Here is a 16,240-nt window from a genome sequence, read left to right as displayed (position 1 = left end):
TTTTGCTGGTATCTTTTTGGTAACACTTTTGACAGATCACACGTGAATCGTGTCATTATCAAAATTGTTTTTGGTCTATAATTTAATAATGAATTGACTTACGAACGAACAACGCTTACTGATGGAACTATTCTCAAGCTTGTGACTAAATTTCGAACCCATTTTACACTATTGGACATTAAACCACTAACACGCAAACGTACAGTGAAGACCGAAGAAAATATTGCCCAATTGGGCCTCTATTATTCCACTACGTAGAAAATTTTGCGAAAGGATTTGAGTGTAAAACCTCATGAGATAAGGCTGATGCCTTGAAGCCACACGATCCCCCACAACGTCTAACATTTGTTGAATGGGCGCTGGCAAAGTTGGAGGGAGATCCACTTTTTTATCGAAAAATTGTGTTCATCGACGAAGCTCATTTCTGGTTGAATGGATACGTCAACAAGCAAAATTGTCATATCTGAAATGAAGATCAGCATTGCAAAAGTTACCAATGCATCCCGAAAAAGTCACTGTCATCATCGGGCCGTACTTCTTCAAAAGCGACGATGGCCCGAACGTTACCGTGAATGGCGAGCGCTACGTGTGGTGATACACGATTTTTTGGCCCAAAATGGAAGAATTGGACATGCCTGACATGTGGTTTCAACAAGACGTTGCCACATGCCAAATTGAGGGCCGCCTCTGGTAAACAGTTCATCCCACGTTTGGGCCCTCTACATCGTGAAATTTAACGCCTTTGGACTATTTCCTGTGGGGCCATGCTGAGGCTAATGTCTACAGGGATAAACCAGCAACGATTGATGCACTAGAAGCCCATTTTGAAGCATTCGTTCGTGAAATACCGGCCGATTCGTTGGAGATACGTTGCAAAATTGAACCTTGCGCATGGGCTATCTAAAGCGTAGCCGCGGCCAACATTTGCATGAAATCATGTTCAAACATTAAATTATACTGATCGTTCTATCGATTCCAATAAAGACTTTATTAATTTTTCATATTATTTGTGGTTTTTTTCAAAATCAAATTTTTATCCCCTTGAAAAAAAGACTGATTATTTATAGTAAACATAATCCAAATGTAAGCATGCAACGTTAAATGGTGAAAGGTAAAGGAAAAGTATCAAAAATAGGTATAATACTCTCTTAGAGCTTGTCTATTGAAATTCTTTTAGATTCTTAGTATAAGCACTTCAAATGGCTCATGTTTGTTATAACAAGCTAATTAAAAAAGCTTTGTAGTCATTCTGAAGCTGAAGATGAGTTCAGGATAGTAGAAAATAGAAAAATACTGTTATAATTTAGTAGTAATTTTAGTAGATTTTGGTAAATTTACTTATTTGATTTTCAACACCTTGCTAATAAACGCCAAGAATGACTAATCATGCTGGTTTTTTGAGGTTGTAGATTGTAGATTGTCTTGGTGAGTCGTTTTGATTTTACCACTCTGGATCTATACCTTAAACAAAAATCTACATCTTATTGTTTTGCTTCCAGAATACATATACTCCTCCCAAAAGAAACTATTTCTTGGGAGGTTTTGTGTCCCACCTCCTAAGGTATTAGTAATATATCTTCAAGGTATTTAAAGCCTTTTAGCAAAATGGGCAGGACAGAGTAGATGCTCTGCTTGCTGGCAGAATCTGCAGTTACTGCACATAGTTGTAAGGTGCTATTTGACAGTGCAGTGACCTGTCATCGACCACCTGTTTCATGTCGTTTCCGGTCACTACGAGCAATTATTCAGACTTCTTAGCTGATATGCTTATAAATTTTCTGGATTATTTTTGACCTGGTGTGTTCCTCCAGTAAGACTCTATCTAATTCTTTGGCCTTTCATTAAGTTCATTATTGAAGTGACAGCTCATGAGGCCACAGTAGGGCATTGGTACAAGGTATGGGACCCAAATCCCATAACAAGGGAAAAAACACTAGAAAAGAAGGTAGACAGGAGCAAAACCAATTATGGAGACAACCTTCAGGGGCTGAGACAGGCACATACTTTCCTGGGAAACTATGACCAGAGTAGATATGCTAAATGTATTAACTTAAGTAATAACAATGTCCGAATACTAACAGGGCACTGTCGTCTCAACAAACACCTGAAGATGCTAGACTTGGTAGATAATGCGGCGTGCAGATTTTGTTGCACAAAGGATGAAACTCTATCCACATTTTTACGAAGTGTGAAACACTATGAAACTCCAAAACACTACTCTTAGGTGCGTAAAAAATAAAAGATAATTCCACATTCTAGGCTTCTTAAAAGTAGTGGGATTGATGGATCAGCTGTAAACACAGGGTTCTCTGGTATCGTTTATTGGTCTAAGGTATTATGTGATTGTCCTTCTCTGACAAGGCAGTTTGCTGACTTCTACACTAGTTTGAATGTGCACTCAATAGCTTTCAGTACCTTCAATGCCGCCTGGCTGTCTGAGAGAATGTAGATGTGCTTTTTAGAGAGGTTTCCATTCAAACACTCCAGAGCACATTTGTTTATTACTAGCAACTCTACCTGAAAAATGGCGAATTATGTTCCCATATGTATGGAGAGCTTGTATTTTGGTCCAAAAATGCCCGGTCCAGCTCCTTGCGCTAGCTTCGAACCGTCTCTGTACCATAAAGACACATTTCGAGCTTAAGGTAGATTTTTGTTGACGCATGATTGACGGTCGTTAATTACCACTTTGGATGAGATATACTTGCCCAACACGTTATTCACTTGGTTCATTGGTTTGTTACAGCTTTCTAGTTTATTAGCTCTATAATCCTTAGATAACCTATTAGATTTTCTGGCTTAAGATTTACTATCTGGATCAGCCTGAACACCTCTTCCTTCACTATGAAGTGAAGAGGTGGCAGGTTCAGTGGCACCTCTAGGGCTGTAGTTAGGTCATTGTTATACCTAGACAGATTAGACTTTGATTATTGTTTGGTTTTTTTCTAAGCTGTTGTTTGTTCAATTTTCGACTACCAAACAAGCGCTGCATATGTGAACATGGGTTTGATGACTATTTGATATATCTAGCATACCATTTTAGGCTTTAATCTCCATGTCAAGCAAATATGCATAGAGTCGGAATGACTTCTGAAATTACATTGTCGAGGTGATTGTTCCAAATAAATATTGTACGTAATTGTACTTATATTTGTCTTCCTTCTCCTTTTAAATGGAACTAGTGATTTTTTACTGGGGTCTTCTACTTACTCAAAATTACTTGGAGGGTAAACCAAAAAACAACAGTCTGCATTTTTCGAGCGTATTTCCGAGCTATAAAATGCTCTATAGAATAGCTTAAATTGTGATTCAAAAGATAAATTTAATTTAAAAGATTGACTACGAACAAATAAAATTCTCGGCGACTGTTCACAACGTAAATGTAATGAATATATTTTCCTGAACCCTAAAGAAAGTTTTATTGACATTGCGCTATTAGGAAAAGAGTTTCTATCTATCTCTAATATATTTATTTACAAATCTTTATCAATTGTCGAACTCAAAGGTGCGAAATTTAGTCTTAAGTTGTAATCCGAACTTAAAAATTCACGAGAAAAGATATATTGAAAATAAAGTTAGTAGAGGCGAAAACAACTTTAGCATTTTTGCTTGAATTGGAAGTAAAAAATATTCCTCAGATACAGCTGTATGAACTGTTACTTCGGTCGAGAAAATAGCAAAACCTCTAAAAATATTAACGTCAGAACGACCTGGCACGACTATGCACGATTCTATACTCCTTGGCTGCTTCTAATGACTCTAAAAGTATCTAAATGCGTTTTCAATCCTTTTATAGTTCTAAAATGGATTTCAAGTAATCAGAATCTATTATTAAATGATAAGAAAGCAATCAGAAAGTAATTTCTCTTTTCTCTATGAATTGAAAACGAAAATTGAATTCCTGAATACTCCAAATTAAAAGTATTTCCAGGAAAAAAACGTTAGTCATTCCGATAATTGTTCAATATTTTGATTTCAGAGCACAAAATGACAGAGATCGCTTGGAAGCGAAGTTGGAAAGTTCTCAATCAGAGTTGGGTAAATCCAAGGCCGAGCTGGACAAAGCCGCCGTCGAGGTTGGAAGAAGTGGAGCAGACTGGGAGGCGGCAAGACAACGATTAACCCGATTGGAATTAGATAACGAACGTCTCAGAGGCGACCTCGAAAGAGCTCAGAGCACCACCGCAAGTAGTTCATTTGGCAGAGTCACTTTCAGTAGCTCGCATGAATTAGATAGGTGAGTTTGAAGAGAAAAATAATGAAATTATTATTTTTGATATGATTGATGTTCATTTTAAAAATTATTTCGCTAGATTTATCGTGATCAAGAATTTGAAATTTTAGGAGACATAATTTAAAATAATCTATACAAATAAATGAAATTGGGGTGTCAACTATTTAGTTTTCTAAGGTAGTTTCTATATTTCTACTATTATTCTGGCTGTAGGGGAGAGAAGGTATCCAGAAGGGACTAGTACTATACGAGGATGGTCCCAGAAGTATGTGGCTCAACACAGAAAACAACAAAAAAAATTATTTATTTTTCAACGTCATATCCTTTTCCCAGAAAATCATACGAGGGAGTCAAATCTGGCAAATAGTGTGCATGAGGTAGCACTTTAAACTAATTTTGGCCATTGCAATAACGGATGTGTGCACTGATGCAAATTCTTGATGAAACAACACTTTCTTCTTAGCCAAATGCGGCCTTTTTTGCTTTATTTCTTCGCTCAAACGTTACAATAAGTTCGTATAATATTCGCCTTTAATAGTTTTTTTCTTTTTCAAGATAGTCAATGAAAATTATCCAGCGTGGATCCCAAAAAACCGACGCCATGACCTTGCCTGCAGATGGGATAATCTTTGCCTTCTTTGGAGCCGGTTCTCCCTTTTCAGTCCAATGTTTGAATTGTTCTTTTGTTTCGGATTTGAAGTGATGCAACATTGCTAAACACTCGATAGAAACATTTTCACGACGGTTTTTTTGTTCCATTGTGAGCAAACGCGGCATCCATCTTGCGCACAGCTTTCTCTGGTCCAAATTTCCAATTAATATGCCATGTACCGCACTTTTTGCAATAAATACTATGTCTTCTAGCTCGCGTACTTTCAGTCGCCGATCATCCATATCGTTTTGTAGATTTTCATCAACATTTCTGGAGTCGGTACCTCATTTGGTCGGCCACTACGATTCTGGTTTTCGCAGGTTGTACGGCCTCCTCTAAACTCTGCTACCCAGTTTTTACTGTTGATAACGAAGGAGCAGTCTCACCCCGAGTAGAATCTAATTCAGCTTTTATATTGGTTGGTGTTGGTGGTTGATGGATGATCAATTTTTCCATGATAACAAATTCACTGAAAACCTTCAATATTGATGGCTGCAAAACAAATACTGAACAACGTAGTGTCTTTAAACTTGAAACATCAGCTGTATAGATTGTGTACTTTCTAATATAGTGATATTTTTGAAGCACCTACTACCGTGTCTAGGTCAGGCCAAGTACGTCTGGACTTCTGGGATCATTATCGTATATAACTACCCACTAGACCTTGTCAGTAGTATACTCAAATTTTTCATTTTTGTAAAGACCAAACACATCTTATCTTATCAATAGAGTTTGCAATCAGGATGTTAATTATTCAACACAAGTTTTAAACAGAATAATTGTACCTACCTATTCCCTCAAAAACTTGAATTTACGATTGGTATCTTATTACTCACCGACACGTTGTAATGGTACTAGATTGCGAGTAGTGCCGTTTCAAAGAAATGTTAAAAAAATTCGTACATCAGGATACGGGAATGTTACAGTATTTTGACCAAGAATACCCACAGATTTTAGTCTATTGAAATGTACAGAAATGGACAGAAAATGTATAAATATGTACTTTCTACCGTCTAGATGTTTTATAGTACTAATATTTTGTTTGAAAATCAAATACAAAATAAAAGGCTGGAAGCCTTAATTTTAAATATTATCTCTAAAACTATTAGTGGCTGGAACAGCTGTTAAAAAAGTCACTGCCGCTCCAAAATTGATTGGTTATAACGTAAAACGAGAAAGCTTGTAAGAACTAGGAAGTTTGATAGAATATTTGGCCAATCTGCAACTCAAACAACCAACTTTAATGAAGTGTTTCCCCCGCCATCAGTATTTCAGTTTCAAAATTTCAAAACTATAAAACAAAGACGCAATACTGCCTCTTAAAACTAAAAATATATGTTCACGTACGAGGAATAATACTAGCGTAGGTGCTTTAGTCCCAGAAAATCAAACACCAAATTTTGTATATACTGAGATTTCTGCATAAATTCTACTCAGACGAAATCGCGGCTAAAAGCTAGTTCCTAATAAAATCTGATGTGTTATTGACCATAACTCTAGAACGCAATTTCAGAAATATCGAATTTATTGTTATTTCAGGAGCTGTGGGCTGAGGGCGCTTCCTCATGCATCGTTCCAATTTTGTTGCCAAGGTCTCTTCATTTCCTTTTGTTTTGGCCATTTCTGTAGCATCATTTCCATGTTAAGTTTATTGCAGTTCTTTCTAGATAATCCTTCTTCATGTTCATACAGATCTACCTCTTTTACTTTTGCCTGTTGTATTATAATTTGATACTTGCCCGGTTATGTTTGTTGCTGGTTTTCGTAATCAGAACTGGTTCAAACTTATTATTTACTTCAAGTTAAGAATTACCTCATAAATTCTTTTCATCTACACTCTATTGTGCATTTATTCCATTTATATAAAATTATCCTAAAAATTACTAATTATTTTCTGATTACCACATTTCAGAATGCAAGAAAGAGCTGACAAAACATCATCTGAGCTTAGAAGATGTCAAGCTGAATTGAGAGTGACACAAGCAGATAGCGAAAGAGCACGCCAAGAGGCTACAGCTTTACAAGAGAAACTTGAAAAGTCTCAGGGGGAAGTTTATCGCCTCAAGGTAATGTATTTTGGAATGTTTCACCTTTCATATGTTTTTCAGTGTATATATTCTATTGAAAAATATTTAGGCCCGACTAGAAAATTCTCACCAAGAGCAAGAGAGTCTTCGGGAGGAACTAGAGAGAGCACAATCCACCACAGCGAAACTCCATTCCGACAAGGACCGAGCATATGGAGAGTTGGAGAAAGCACGAGAAGAATTGGAGCGTACGTCGGCGACCTTGGGAAAGGCTCAACTACAACAAGACAAACTTCAGAACGCCCTAGACAAAGCACAGACAGAAGTAGACAAACTACAAGAAAAACTAGACAAGTCACTTGGAGAGACCAGAAAGGTGTGTAATCATTCATTTTTCTAATTGCGTGAGAAATTTTGTTTATTGTTTATAGATACAACTGGAGAAAGAAAAAGTTTCATACGATTTAGAGAATATCCAGTCGCAATTGGACAAGGCTCTCGCCCAGTCTGCTCGTCTACAGAAAGAAAAAGAATCAGCTCAAGCAGAGTCAGATCGGCTGAGAGATAAAATAGAAAAAACCCAAGTATGTCTATCGGAATAAATAGTATAACCAGAGCTCATTTCTTCTTTTTTAGAATGCTATATCTAGAATTCAGAAGGAGAGAGATTGCTATCAGGATGAATGCGATAAATTGAAAGAAAGAGTAGAAATGCAATTGACACAAATAGCAAAGGTACAAAGAGAAAGAACAGATATAGAAACGGAACTTGACGTACTCAAAGACAGATGGGAGAAGGCCCATTCTTCACAACAAAAATTACAAATTGAAAGAGATGATGCTCTTTCAGAAATAGATTTACTCAAAGAAAAATTAGATAAAGCAATATATGCATCTCAAAAAGCAATGGACGAACGTGAAAATATGCACAAAGAATTCGATAAATTATTAGAAAAATACGAAAGGTGAGTGCAATAACACTAACTGTATTTGTTCATCCTGTTTTATCGTTTTTTTAGATCCCAAAGCGACTTATACAGAGTACAGAATAAACTTGATACAGTATCAGCAGAAAAAGAACGTTTCGAACTAGAAGTAGAAAAACAACAAATACTTGTAGCTAAAATGCGAGACGAACAACGAAAACTTCAGGATGAAATGCAGAGAACACAAGAAATGTACGATAGAGTAGCGATGCAATTAGGAAGGTAAAATTCTTTACAGTTACTCTTATCAATATTATCAATCTATAGACACCTTGGTCTAAATCATCTAATCGTCTTAATTTTGACTATGTTTTTATTTGTAGATCGAAAGAATTGGAAGAAAAGTCCAAAGAAGAATTGGAAAGATTAAATATTGATATCGAAATGGTAAGAGATAGATACGAAAAAGCCCAAATTGAAATTAGACGAGTCCAAAGCGAAAAAGAAAAATTACACGCCGATAATGAAAGATTGCAATACGAGGTTGAAAGAACTCATGGACAACTTGCAAAAGTTCAGGTAAGTTTGATACGTATAATTGTTTGATACATATGTAATAATTTCTGAAACTCTTTTCAGACGAGTTACGAAAAATGTCAAGAAGAATCAGCCCGATTGCAAGTTGAAGTAGAAAAAGCACGTGATAAACATGACAAATTACAAGTTGAATTCAGAAAAATAATTGCTGAGTATGATGCCTTACGTGAATCAACTGCACCAGGAAGAGAACGGTATTCGAAATACGATAGAGAAGAAAGATCGAGGGATGATAGCGATCGTTTACGTGCCGAGATCGACAGGTGAGTTTTATCTCGTTTAAATCATATTATTAGATATTTCTTTTGTTTCAAAGCCTTTTGTTCCATGGAATAAATAATATAGATTATTAATTTCATCTCATTACTTGTTTGTAGGTTAAGAGAACGATTAGACAAAACACTAGGAGAGTTGGATAGATCCAGAAAGGAAATAGCACATCTAGAGAGTACGAGAGGCAAGTTCACTTATGAACAAGAAAAAGAAAGAGGTGCGGAAATAGAGCGTCTCAAAGAAGATCTCTCAAGGACACTAAACACGAATCAACAATTAGAAACGAAATTACATGAAGTTAGTATACAACTAGATCTAGCTAGACAAGAAATTTCCAAAGTATCAGGTGGACAAGACAAGCAACGTCTCGAATTGGAGCGAGCAGTAATAGAATGCGAAAAATTACGAGACAGATACGAAAAACTCAAAACTCAATCGGAAAAATTAGAGAAAGATAACGAAAAATTAAGAATGGAAGTGGCACAGGCAGATAGACGTCAAACTCTAGCCGCAGACAAAGTTCGAAATGATGAACGATTAGAAATTGAAAAATTGAAGGAGAAATTAGAGAAAGCTATCCAAGCTCGAGACGCTACCGAGCTAGAAGCTGGTAGATTAGCTCAAGAACTTGAAAAATCGCAACAGCACTTAGCTAACGCCTTACAGACCAACGAGGCTACTAAGATTGAATTCGAAAGGATGGCAACTGAGCTTGCACGAATGCACGAGCGTATAGAAAGAGATAAACTCGATTGGAAGACTATGGAACAGGAAAGGGATGTTTTGCGAGCAGAACTACAACAAATAAGAACTGGATTGGATTCCCAACGAAGGACAATCGATCATAGGTCTCAAGAAACTATAGTAAAACTGCAACAAGAATTAGCACAAGTATGTTTTTTCTCAACTTATGTGGTTATAATAACTTTCCAAAGTTTTAAATTCGTTACTAAATCCTTCAATTCAAGAAATTATTAAATCGTTTTACTGACATTTTTTTTTCTAGAATATTCACATAATTTTCCTTTCCAGGTATCAAGAGAAAGAGAAAAAATGGCAGCAATGCTCGACAAACAAGGCAGACAGGGAGAATCTATAGAGAAACAGATAGTTAAATACGAAGCAGACATAAAACAACTAACTATGGAAAGAGACCAACTGGTAATGCAACTGGAAAAATCGCAGGATATGTTAATGAACTTCCAACAAGAATTAAACCAAAGTGAAGCAGAATTAGAAAAACAAAAAGCAGAAGTTGCAAGACTCAAGGCGGAGCAAAAGAAAATGACTCAAGATGTAGAAAGGGGAACCAAAGATGTAATAGAAAACAGAGATAGAGAAATAGCCAAGTTGCAACAACAATTACAAGCAGTACAGAAAGAAAGAGATACTCACAGACAAAGAGCAGATAAGGCGGAAAAACTTCTTCACGAATCGGGAGCCAGGGGAGATTCCGAATTGGAACAATGGAGGAAAGTCGTACAGCAAGAAACGGATAGAGCAGATCAAGCCGAAAAAACAGCTCAGGATCTACAAAAACGTATCCAAGTTATGGAGAAACAGTTACAGCAACAATTACAACAGATGGCGCAGTATCAGAAAGAACGAGGAATACAACCACCACAACAAGATGACAAGGAGTTAGCTCGATTACGAAGAGAATTGGAGAAAGCGCATAACGAAGTGAAGAATTCTACAACAGAGAAGGAAAGGTTACAATCGCAGCTTGAGATGTTGGTACAGGAACTTGAAAGAAATCAGGTATATTTTGAAATGAAAGTAGAAAAAATGTATATTTCAAAGAAAATTGAGAATTGCAACATCAGGATACTATGAGGAAAATAGCTTAGAATATTTATTCTTCGAATGTGATATGTGTTGCATACTTTGTGATGAAGTACTTGTCTAACATGGCCAAGTCAATCTTCTTAAGTTATTTGCATTATTTGATTGCCATAAGCTGCAAATGTTTTTCTTAATTTTCAAGTGGCATGTTTTGAAATTATAGAACTAAGATAAATCTTTTCATTACTATTATAAGGTTATAAACGAAGCTGTATACCTTGTAAATTAGTTAGTACTAGATTCTACATAGGTAATTATCACAAATTGGATATCTTCCTGTTCTATATTGGTCCACTATATTGAAGCACCTGACAGCAACTGAAGTTATTTCTCTCCTTCTTTCACAATTCGTTAGGCAACAAAGGGACTTGGAAGCATCAGTTTTTTGTCTACCATCGAAAACAAATTTCATAGATGAAGTATTTTAATATGTTTTTGTTTTAGCTTATCTTCACCAGCTCCAGTATTGAATTACCATTAAACTTATTCAAAAAATTTTTTTCGTATTAAATAATACAAAACTTTTTATGTTTCCCTTATTTTAACAGTCAAATTCTACTAATGAACCTTGAATAAATTTATTTTTATGGATAAATATTTATATTAGAACAATTCTAGCTGGAGCTTCAAGAAGCTCATAAAAGAGCTACAGATGTAAGGACCCATAAACCCATTGAGGACCATACCGCAGAAAAGAAACAAATGGCGGAAGAAAGAAAGGTGATTGAGGAAGCGAAGAAACAATTCGAGGAGCAACGAAGAATAATAGAAAATAAGAGCAGACAAGTTGAAGAAAAAGAAAGAGCTTTAGCCGAATTAGATAAGCAATTACAAAAACAAAAGCAGCAATTGGACCAATTACAAAATTCCCTACAGAGAGTAAGTCGCTAACTGAAGATAATAATGTAATATGCATGACACATTTTTTGAAAATGTCTAGGCTGGAGGAAACGCTGCGGCAGTAGGTGAATTGAATAAGAAATTATCTGAAGCAGAAAAGAAAATGGAACAAGCGCAAGAAGAAGCTAAACGATCAGCAACCGAAATGGAAAGATTGCTTCAACTGGTTCAGATGAGTCAGGAAGAACAAAATGCGAAAGAGAAGCAGATTTCCGATCTTCAGCAGTAAGAATTTATTTATAATTTGTAGTGGTTGGCTGATTTTTCTTTAAAAAAGATCTAACCTATCATACCTTAGTTAAAATTAACATTAGAACCATAGAAATTTGAAAGAGAGTAATGAATAAAAATCTAAAAATCTTTTGATGTTTTGTAGAATTTTCTGAAATAAAACAATTTTTAGGGCTCTCAAAAATGCACAGGCAAAATTGAAACAACAGCAACAACAGGCACAACAAGAGGTAATATTGATACAAATATTTTTAATGTATTATTATAAAAAAGTGCGAAAAGTTTTTGTTGATTATAATTATATAAAACTGAAATTTTATTTTGGCAGATCCAGATTCAAATGATCAATAATCAATATATTATTACTTACCATTCTACTTTATTATAATAAAATCACAAAAACCTTCGTATAATATTACAAAATACCAAGCAACTAACACAGTTTTTTTTTACTATTTTCCTTGCTAACTGGAAAACGTACGTATCAAATACAGGCTGGTCCTGCTGGCTTCTTGAAAAGCTTTTTCTAGTCTTGCCACGTCGCTTCACCAATCCTGCCCCATTCCCAATATTTATCTGCTCCAAATTCCATTATTTTTTTTGTTTTTGTATAAATGCATATGTACTTTGTTATTGCAATGTTTTGTACTGTTTCGTTGCTTGAAATTAGGAACATGAAAACAGTATCAGAGATGTCAATATAGGCAGTAATTTCAAGCAAATGGTGTCTACACTCAAAACTCTGCAACAGAGCAAACTGGAAAACGGCGAAGATTATTTCAAACAACTCGAGCTTGCTCTTAAATCTTACGAAGCTGCTCTTGAAGAAAGTGAAGCGTCAAGAAAAAAGTTGGAAACAACTTTGAAAGAACTCACTGAATCTAAAGAGCAAACGAACGAAGTGGACGAAAATTATATCAAACAATTGGAATCTACACTACGATCTTACAAAGTTTCTTTGGAAGAAACGAAATACGAAAAACAAGTTCTGGAAAGTACTTTGAAGGAAAAAGAAAATTACATAAGTGAACTTGAACATAATCTCAAAAATAGAGAGAATAAAGAATTATTATTATCGTCGTTCGAAAAACAAAAACGAACTATTGAGGACCATGATAACGAAAAAGGCGGTGATGCGTTGGTCGAAAAAGATGCAAGAATAAAAGAACTCGAGTGTGCTCTTAGAGAGAGTATTAAGATTTCGACTGAAAGGGAAATGGTCCTTATTCAAGAAGAAAAGAAAAGGCAGCAAATTATACAAAAAGTAAGTTGATCATCAGTTGTTTATAAGCTATTAATGGTCATATTACTACCACAATATTAACACGTAGACTAATTAGAATGCTTCGATATGAATACTTTTTAGAAATAAGATAACCTCACAAATATTTTCCATTTTATATGTGCCTATGATGGACCCCTTAAGGAAATATCATTACAACTTTTTTAGTTTTGGACTTATTAATTTTTTTTACATGAAAATATATACTTGGCTCGAAGTTTATTAAAGTATAGGAAGATTTTTCTGCCAAATAATTTCCTGTTTAATAGCATAGCTATTTTTAAAAAAGTAGTCGAGGGGTCCATCATTGGCACACATCTGCCCATGTCGGACCCCTTCAAAATAAATGAAAAAAAAATGTTTTATTAGAAAAAATATAGAGCAAACTAACATCACGTTAGGTACAGAGCTCACAAATAAAAGACTTGCAATGGAAGGAAACACCAGCGCATTCATTATGGCACCAAGAGTTACATTTTTGACAACGAATCCACTTTTCTTTTGCACGTGAGTGCGAGAAAAACTCATTGCAGTAAAGGCAGCTAGCATCATCATCTGAGTCATCTTGTCCCTTTTCCAAAAAGTTCTCTAAGGCGGATTCATCTTGATCAGAACTATCATTTTCAATCACAAGTTTCCGTTTTACTATCCTGGCTTGTTGTTTTCTTATTTTTGTTTCCTTTTCTATAACCCTCTCTTTGAGTTTATGAATTTCTGGTGTTTAATTCAAATGACCAGTTTTTCCCCTTCTTCTGCATTTTTTTTATCAGTACCAATTGCTACAGTTTGAGGGGGAGGACAAATTTTCTTCACAGAAATGTCGAGAACTGACGATGAAGACATGTTAAAACTAGATGTGGATGGGGTTTGATTTTCTAATTCCATTTGGTTCTCGATGATATCTCCTTGAGCCTCGGGAATCTGCTTATCCGTTGCTAAAGCTGGTGCAAACTGCCAGTCCTCGAAGACATGAGGATTGAAAGGATGAATGCCAGTCTTTTTGAACGAATTTATTGCATTTGATGGTACAGCACTCTTCAAATAAGCTTGATTGAGAAGATCTGCTATTTTGAATTGAGTCACTGCCTTCCCCGGGTTTTGACGAAGCCATAATTGAATTTCTTGATCAAAATACGTATGAAGAGGACGGAAGAATCCTACGTCCAATGGTTGAACGTGATGTGAACAATGTGCCGGGAAGCAGAACACAATTACCCCATTTTCTTTTGAAACTGAAGAGATTCGAGACTCTTATGGCTACTGTGCCCATCTAGGAGCAAAAGAACCTTATTGTTATTAGATGCTTTCGTCTACTTCACGAAATGCTTTAGCCATCTACAAAAAATTTCACTGGTCATCCAACCTTTCTCTTGTACGAAAGCTATGCTACCAACGGGAGCACCGTTCATAAGCTCATCGTTCATCCTTTGACAAGGGTAAATAAGAGCAGGAGGGATGTAAGTGTCCATGACATTCATTGCGCACACTACGGTCACGTGCTGCCCACGCTCTGCACTGCTGAGTGCACCAACTTGCTTCCGACCTTTTGAAGCGTAAATGAGAGATAGTGTTAGATAGTGCATTGAAATAGGCTTGAATATTAGGCTTGTTAAAAGCCTGGGCTCTAGCTAATGATGTACTTTCTCGACTACGCAAAGAAAATCGTGGATTGCGCTTCAGGAATCCCCTCACCCATTTCCATCCTGCCATTTTTGTTTCACGATTGAAACGATGCTCTATTTTATTTTTTTCGGCTACTTCGAATACCATCCGCCGCAAATCTTTAGAGGTTAAACCAAAAAAACGTGTTTCCATATCAATAATATATCCTGCAATCTCCTCTTTGATGGCTTTAGAGAAAATTGCGGTTCGTCCTCCCAAATTACCCTTGGAACTGTCCTGTTTAGCCAAACGCCTTCGCAAAGTTGTTTTGGGAACATTGAAGGTCTTTGCAGCCAACTTAAAGCCCATACTGTGATCTTGTACGTTCTCAATAGCCTGTCGCATATCATGCTCGTCCCACTGTTGTCTTTTTTTGGATGTCATCTCTATAAATGGAAAAGAAAAACTACTAAAACAATATATTTATTTTGTTTATTTCAGTTCCAATGATGGACCCCTGGTCCATCATTGGGATCCGTTAAGTAGTCCATCATAGGCCATATTGCATAAATCAGATAAAAATCTCAATTTTTTTTGTTCTCCGCCATAACCTCAATTTTCATTCGCCAATCAACATGCAACAGTTCTATCAAGCTGTAGTAACAAAATCAGATTCTAGCTAAGAGTAAAACAAAAGTTATCTAACATCATGCCATGCTACTTTGTTATATCAATACATACCAATTTCAATTTATTTATTTATTTTCACAAAAACGGTTTAGATTCGCAAGAGCGCTTGTAAACAACTGACTATAAGCATCAATCAACCCAACCAATATGGTGGTAGTGTAATATGCGCGGTAAATTTGAAAATATAGCTAGTGGTCCATCATTGGCAGGGGTCCATCATAGGCACATTTCCCCTATATCCTAATTCATGGAGATGTAATAAATTGTCATTTTTCTACACAATTCCATAATTTATATAAATTAAATATGATATTCTTACTACTAAATATAATAAGCCATTTGATTATGAAGGTTTTTTAATTTTGAAAGCAATAAAGAAATTACATGAGCATTCTCATCATAGTTTAATGTCGGTCGTATCAATTATAATCAAGCAATCCAAAAAAAAACAGCTGATCTATGTCAAACTGGCGGCCATGAAGTAAACAATTGATTTTGTATGTATCTTGGTTTTTCATTAATTTATTTTATGCTGAAATCAGGGAGTTTTTTGTACATTAATTTCCACTGTTGCAAGTATATCAAACATGAGTAGGTTGGTGGTAACCCATCTGAAAGGTACAAGGACAAACTTACTTATTTTTGACAAATTCCCGATATATTTGCATTTCAGATTATATTTACCGTTTGTCTACACTAAGAAAAATATGTATAGTGAAAGAAACGATAAGGCTACATTTCCGCGGGGAATTTGCCACGTCTTATAGTTGCAATTCTTTGAGAAGCAATTCCGCAATAAAATTGAAAATAATAAGGTACGAAATTTAACAAACAAGCTTACATACCACACATAAACTTATGGGGGAAGCATTTGTTCACCCCACAGATATTTATAAATGGGCATAAGCTGATTTTGACAATTTTTTAGATTGCTCAATTCTTAAGTATTGTAGATCAAGAAACATACAGTATAAGTCTTTA

The 16,240-nt window shown here is 35.7% G+C and overlaps 1 protein-coding gene across 1 annotated transcript in view; it reads left to right on the top strand.

Annotated features, from left to right (window-relative positions):
• Window positions 1-16,240, top strand: part of LOC130441496 (myosin-10) — a 135,918-nt gene that overhangs the window by 99,197 nt on the left and 20,481 nt on the right. Inside the window, exons 9-22 of the mRNA XM_056775210.1 lie at window positions 3,980-4,237; window positions 6,799-6,952; window positions 7,023-7,289; window positions 7,345-7,497; window positions 7,550-7,878; window positions 7,933-8,121; window positions 8,223-8,418; window positions 8,479-8,699; window positions 8,814-9,600; window positions 9,742-10,470; window positions 11,173-11,433; window positions 11,495-11,679; window positions 11,858-11,915; window positions 12,356-12,949. Of these exons, the coding sequence (XP_056631188.1) occupies window positions 3,980-4,237; window positions 6,799-6,952; window positions 7,023-7,289; window positions 7,345-7,497; window positions 7,550-7,878; window positions 7,933-8,121; window positions 8,223-8,418; window positions 8,479-8,699; window positions 8,814-9,600; window positions 9,742-10,470; window positions 11,173-11,433; window positions 11,495-11,679; window positions 11,858-11,915; window positions 12,356-12,949 (4,381 nt within the window). The remainder of the gene's footprint in view (window positions 1-3,979; window positions 4,238-6,798; window positions 6,953-7,022; window positions 7,290-7,344; window positions 7,498-7,549; window positions 7,879-7,932; window positions 8,122-8,222; window positions 8,419-8,478; window positions 8,700-8,813; window positions 9,601-9,741; window positions 10,471-11,172; window positions 11,434-11,494; window positions 11,680-11,857; window positions 11,916-12,355; window positions 12,950-16,240) is intronic.

Source organism: Diorhabda sublineata, chromosome 3, assembly GCF_026230105.1.
Source record: "Diorhabda sublineata isolate icDioSubl1.1 chromosome 3, icDioSubl1.1, whole genome shotgun sequence".
NCBI classification, from domain to species: Eukaryota; Metazoa; Arthropoda; class Insecta; order Coleoptera; family Chrysomelidae; genus Diorhabda; species Diorhabda sublineata.
The sequence above is the reverse complement of the archived record's forward strand: the minus strand, read 5'-3'. Positions and strand labels throughout refer to the sequence as shown.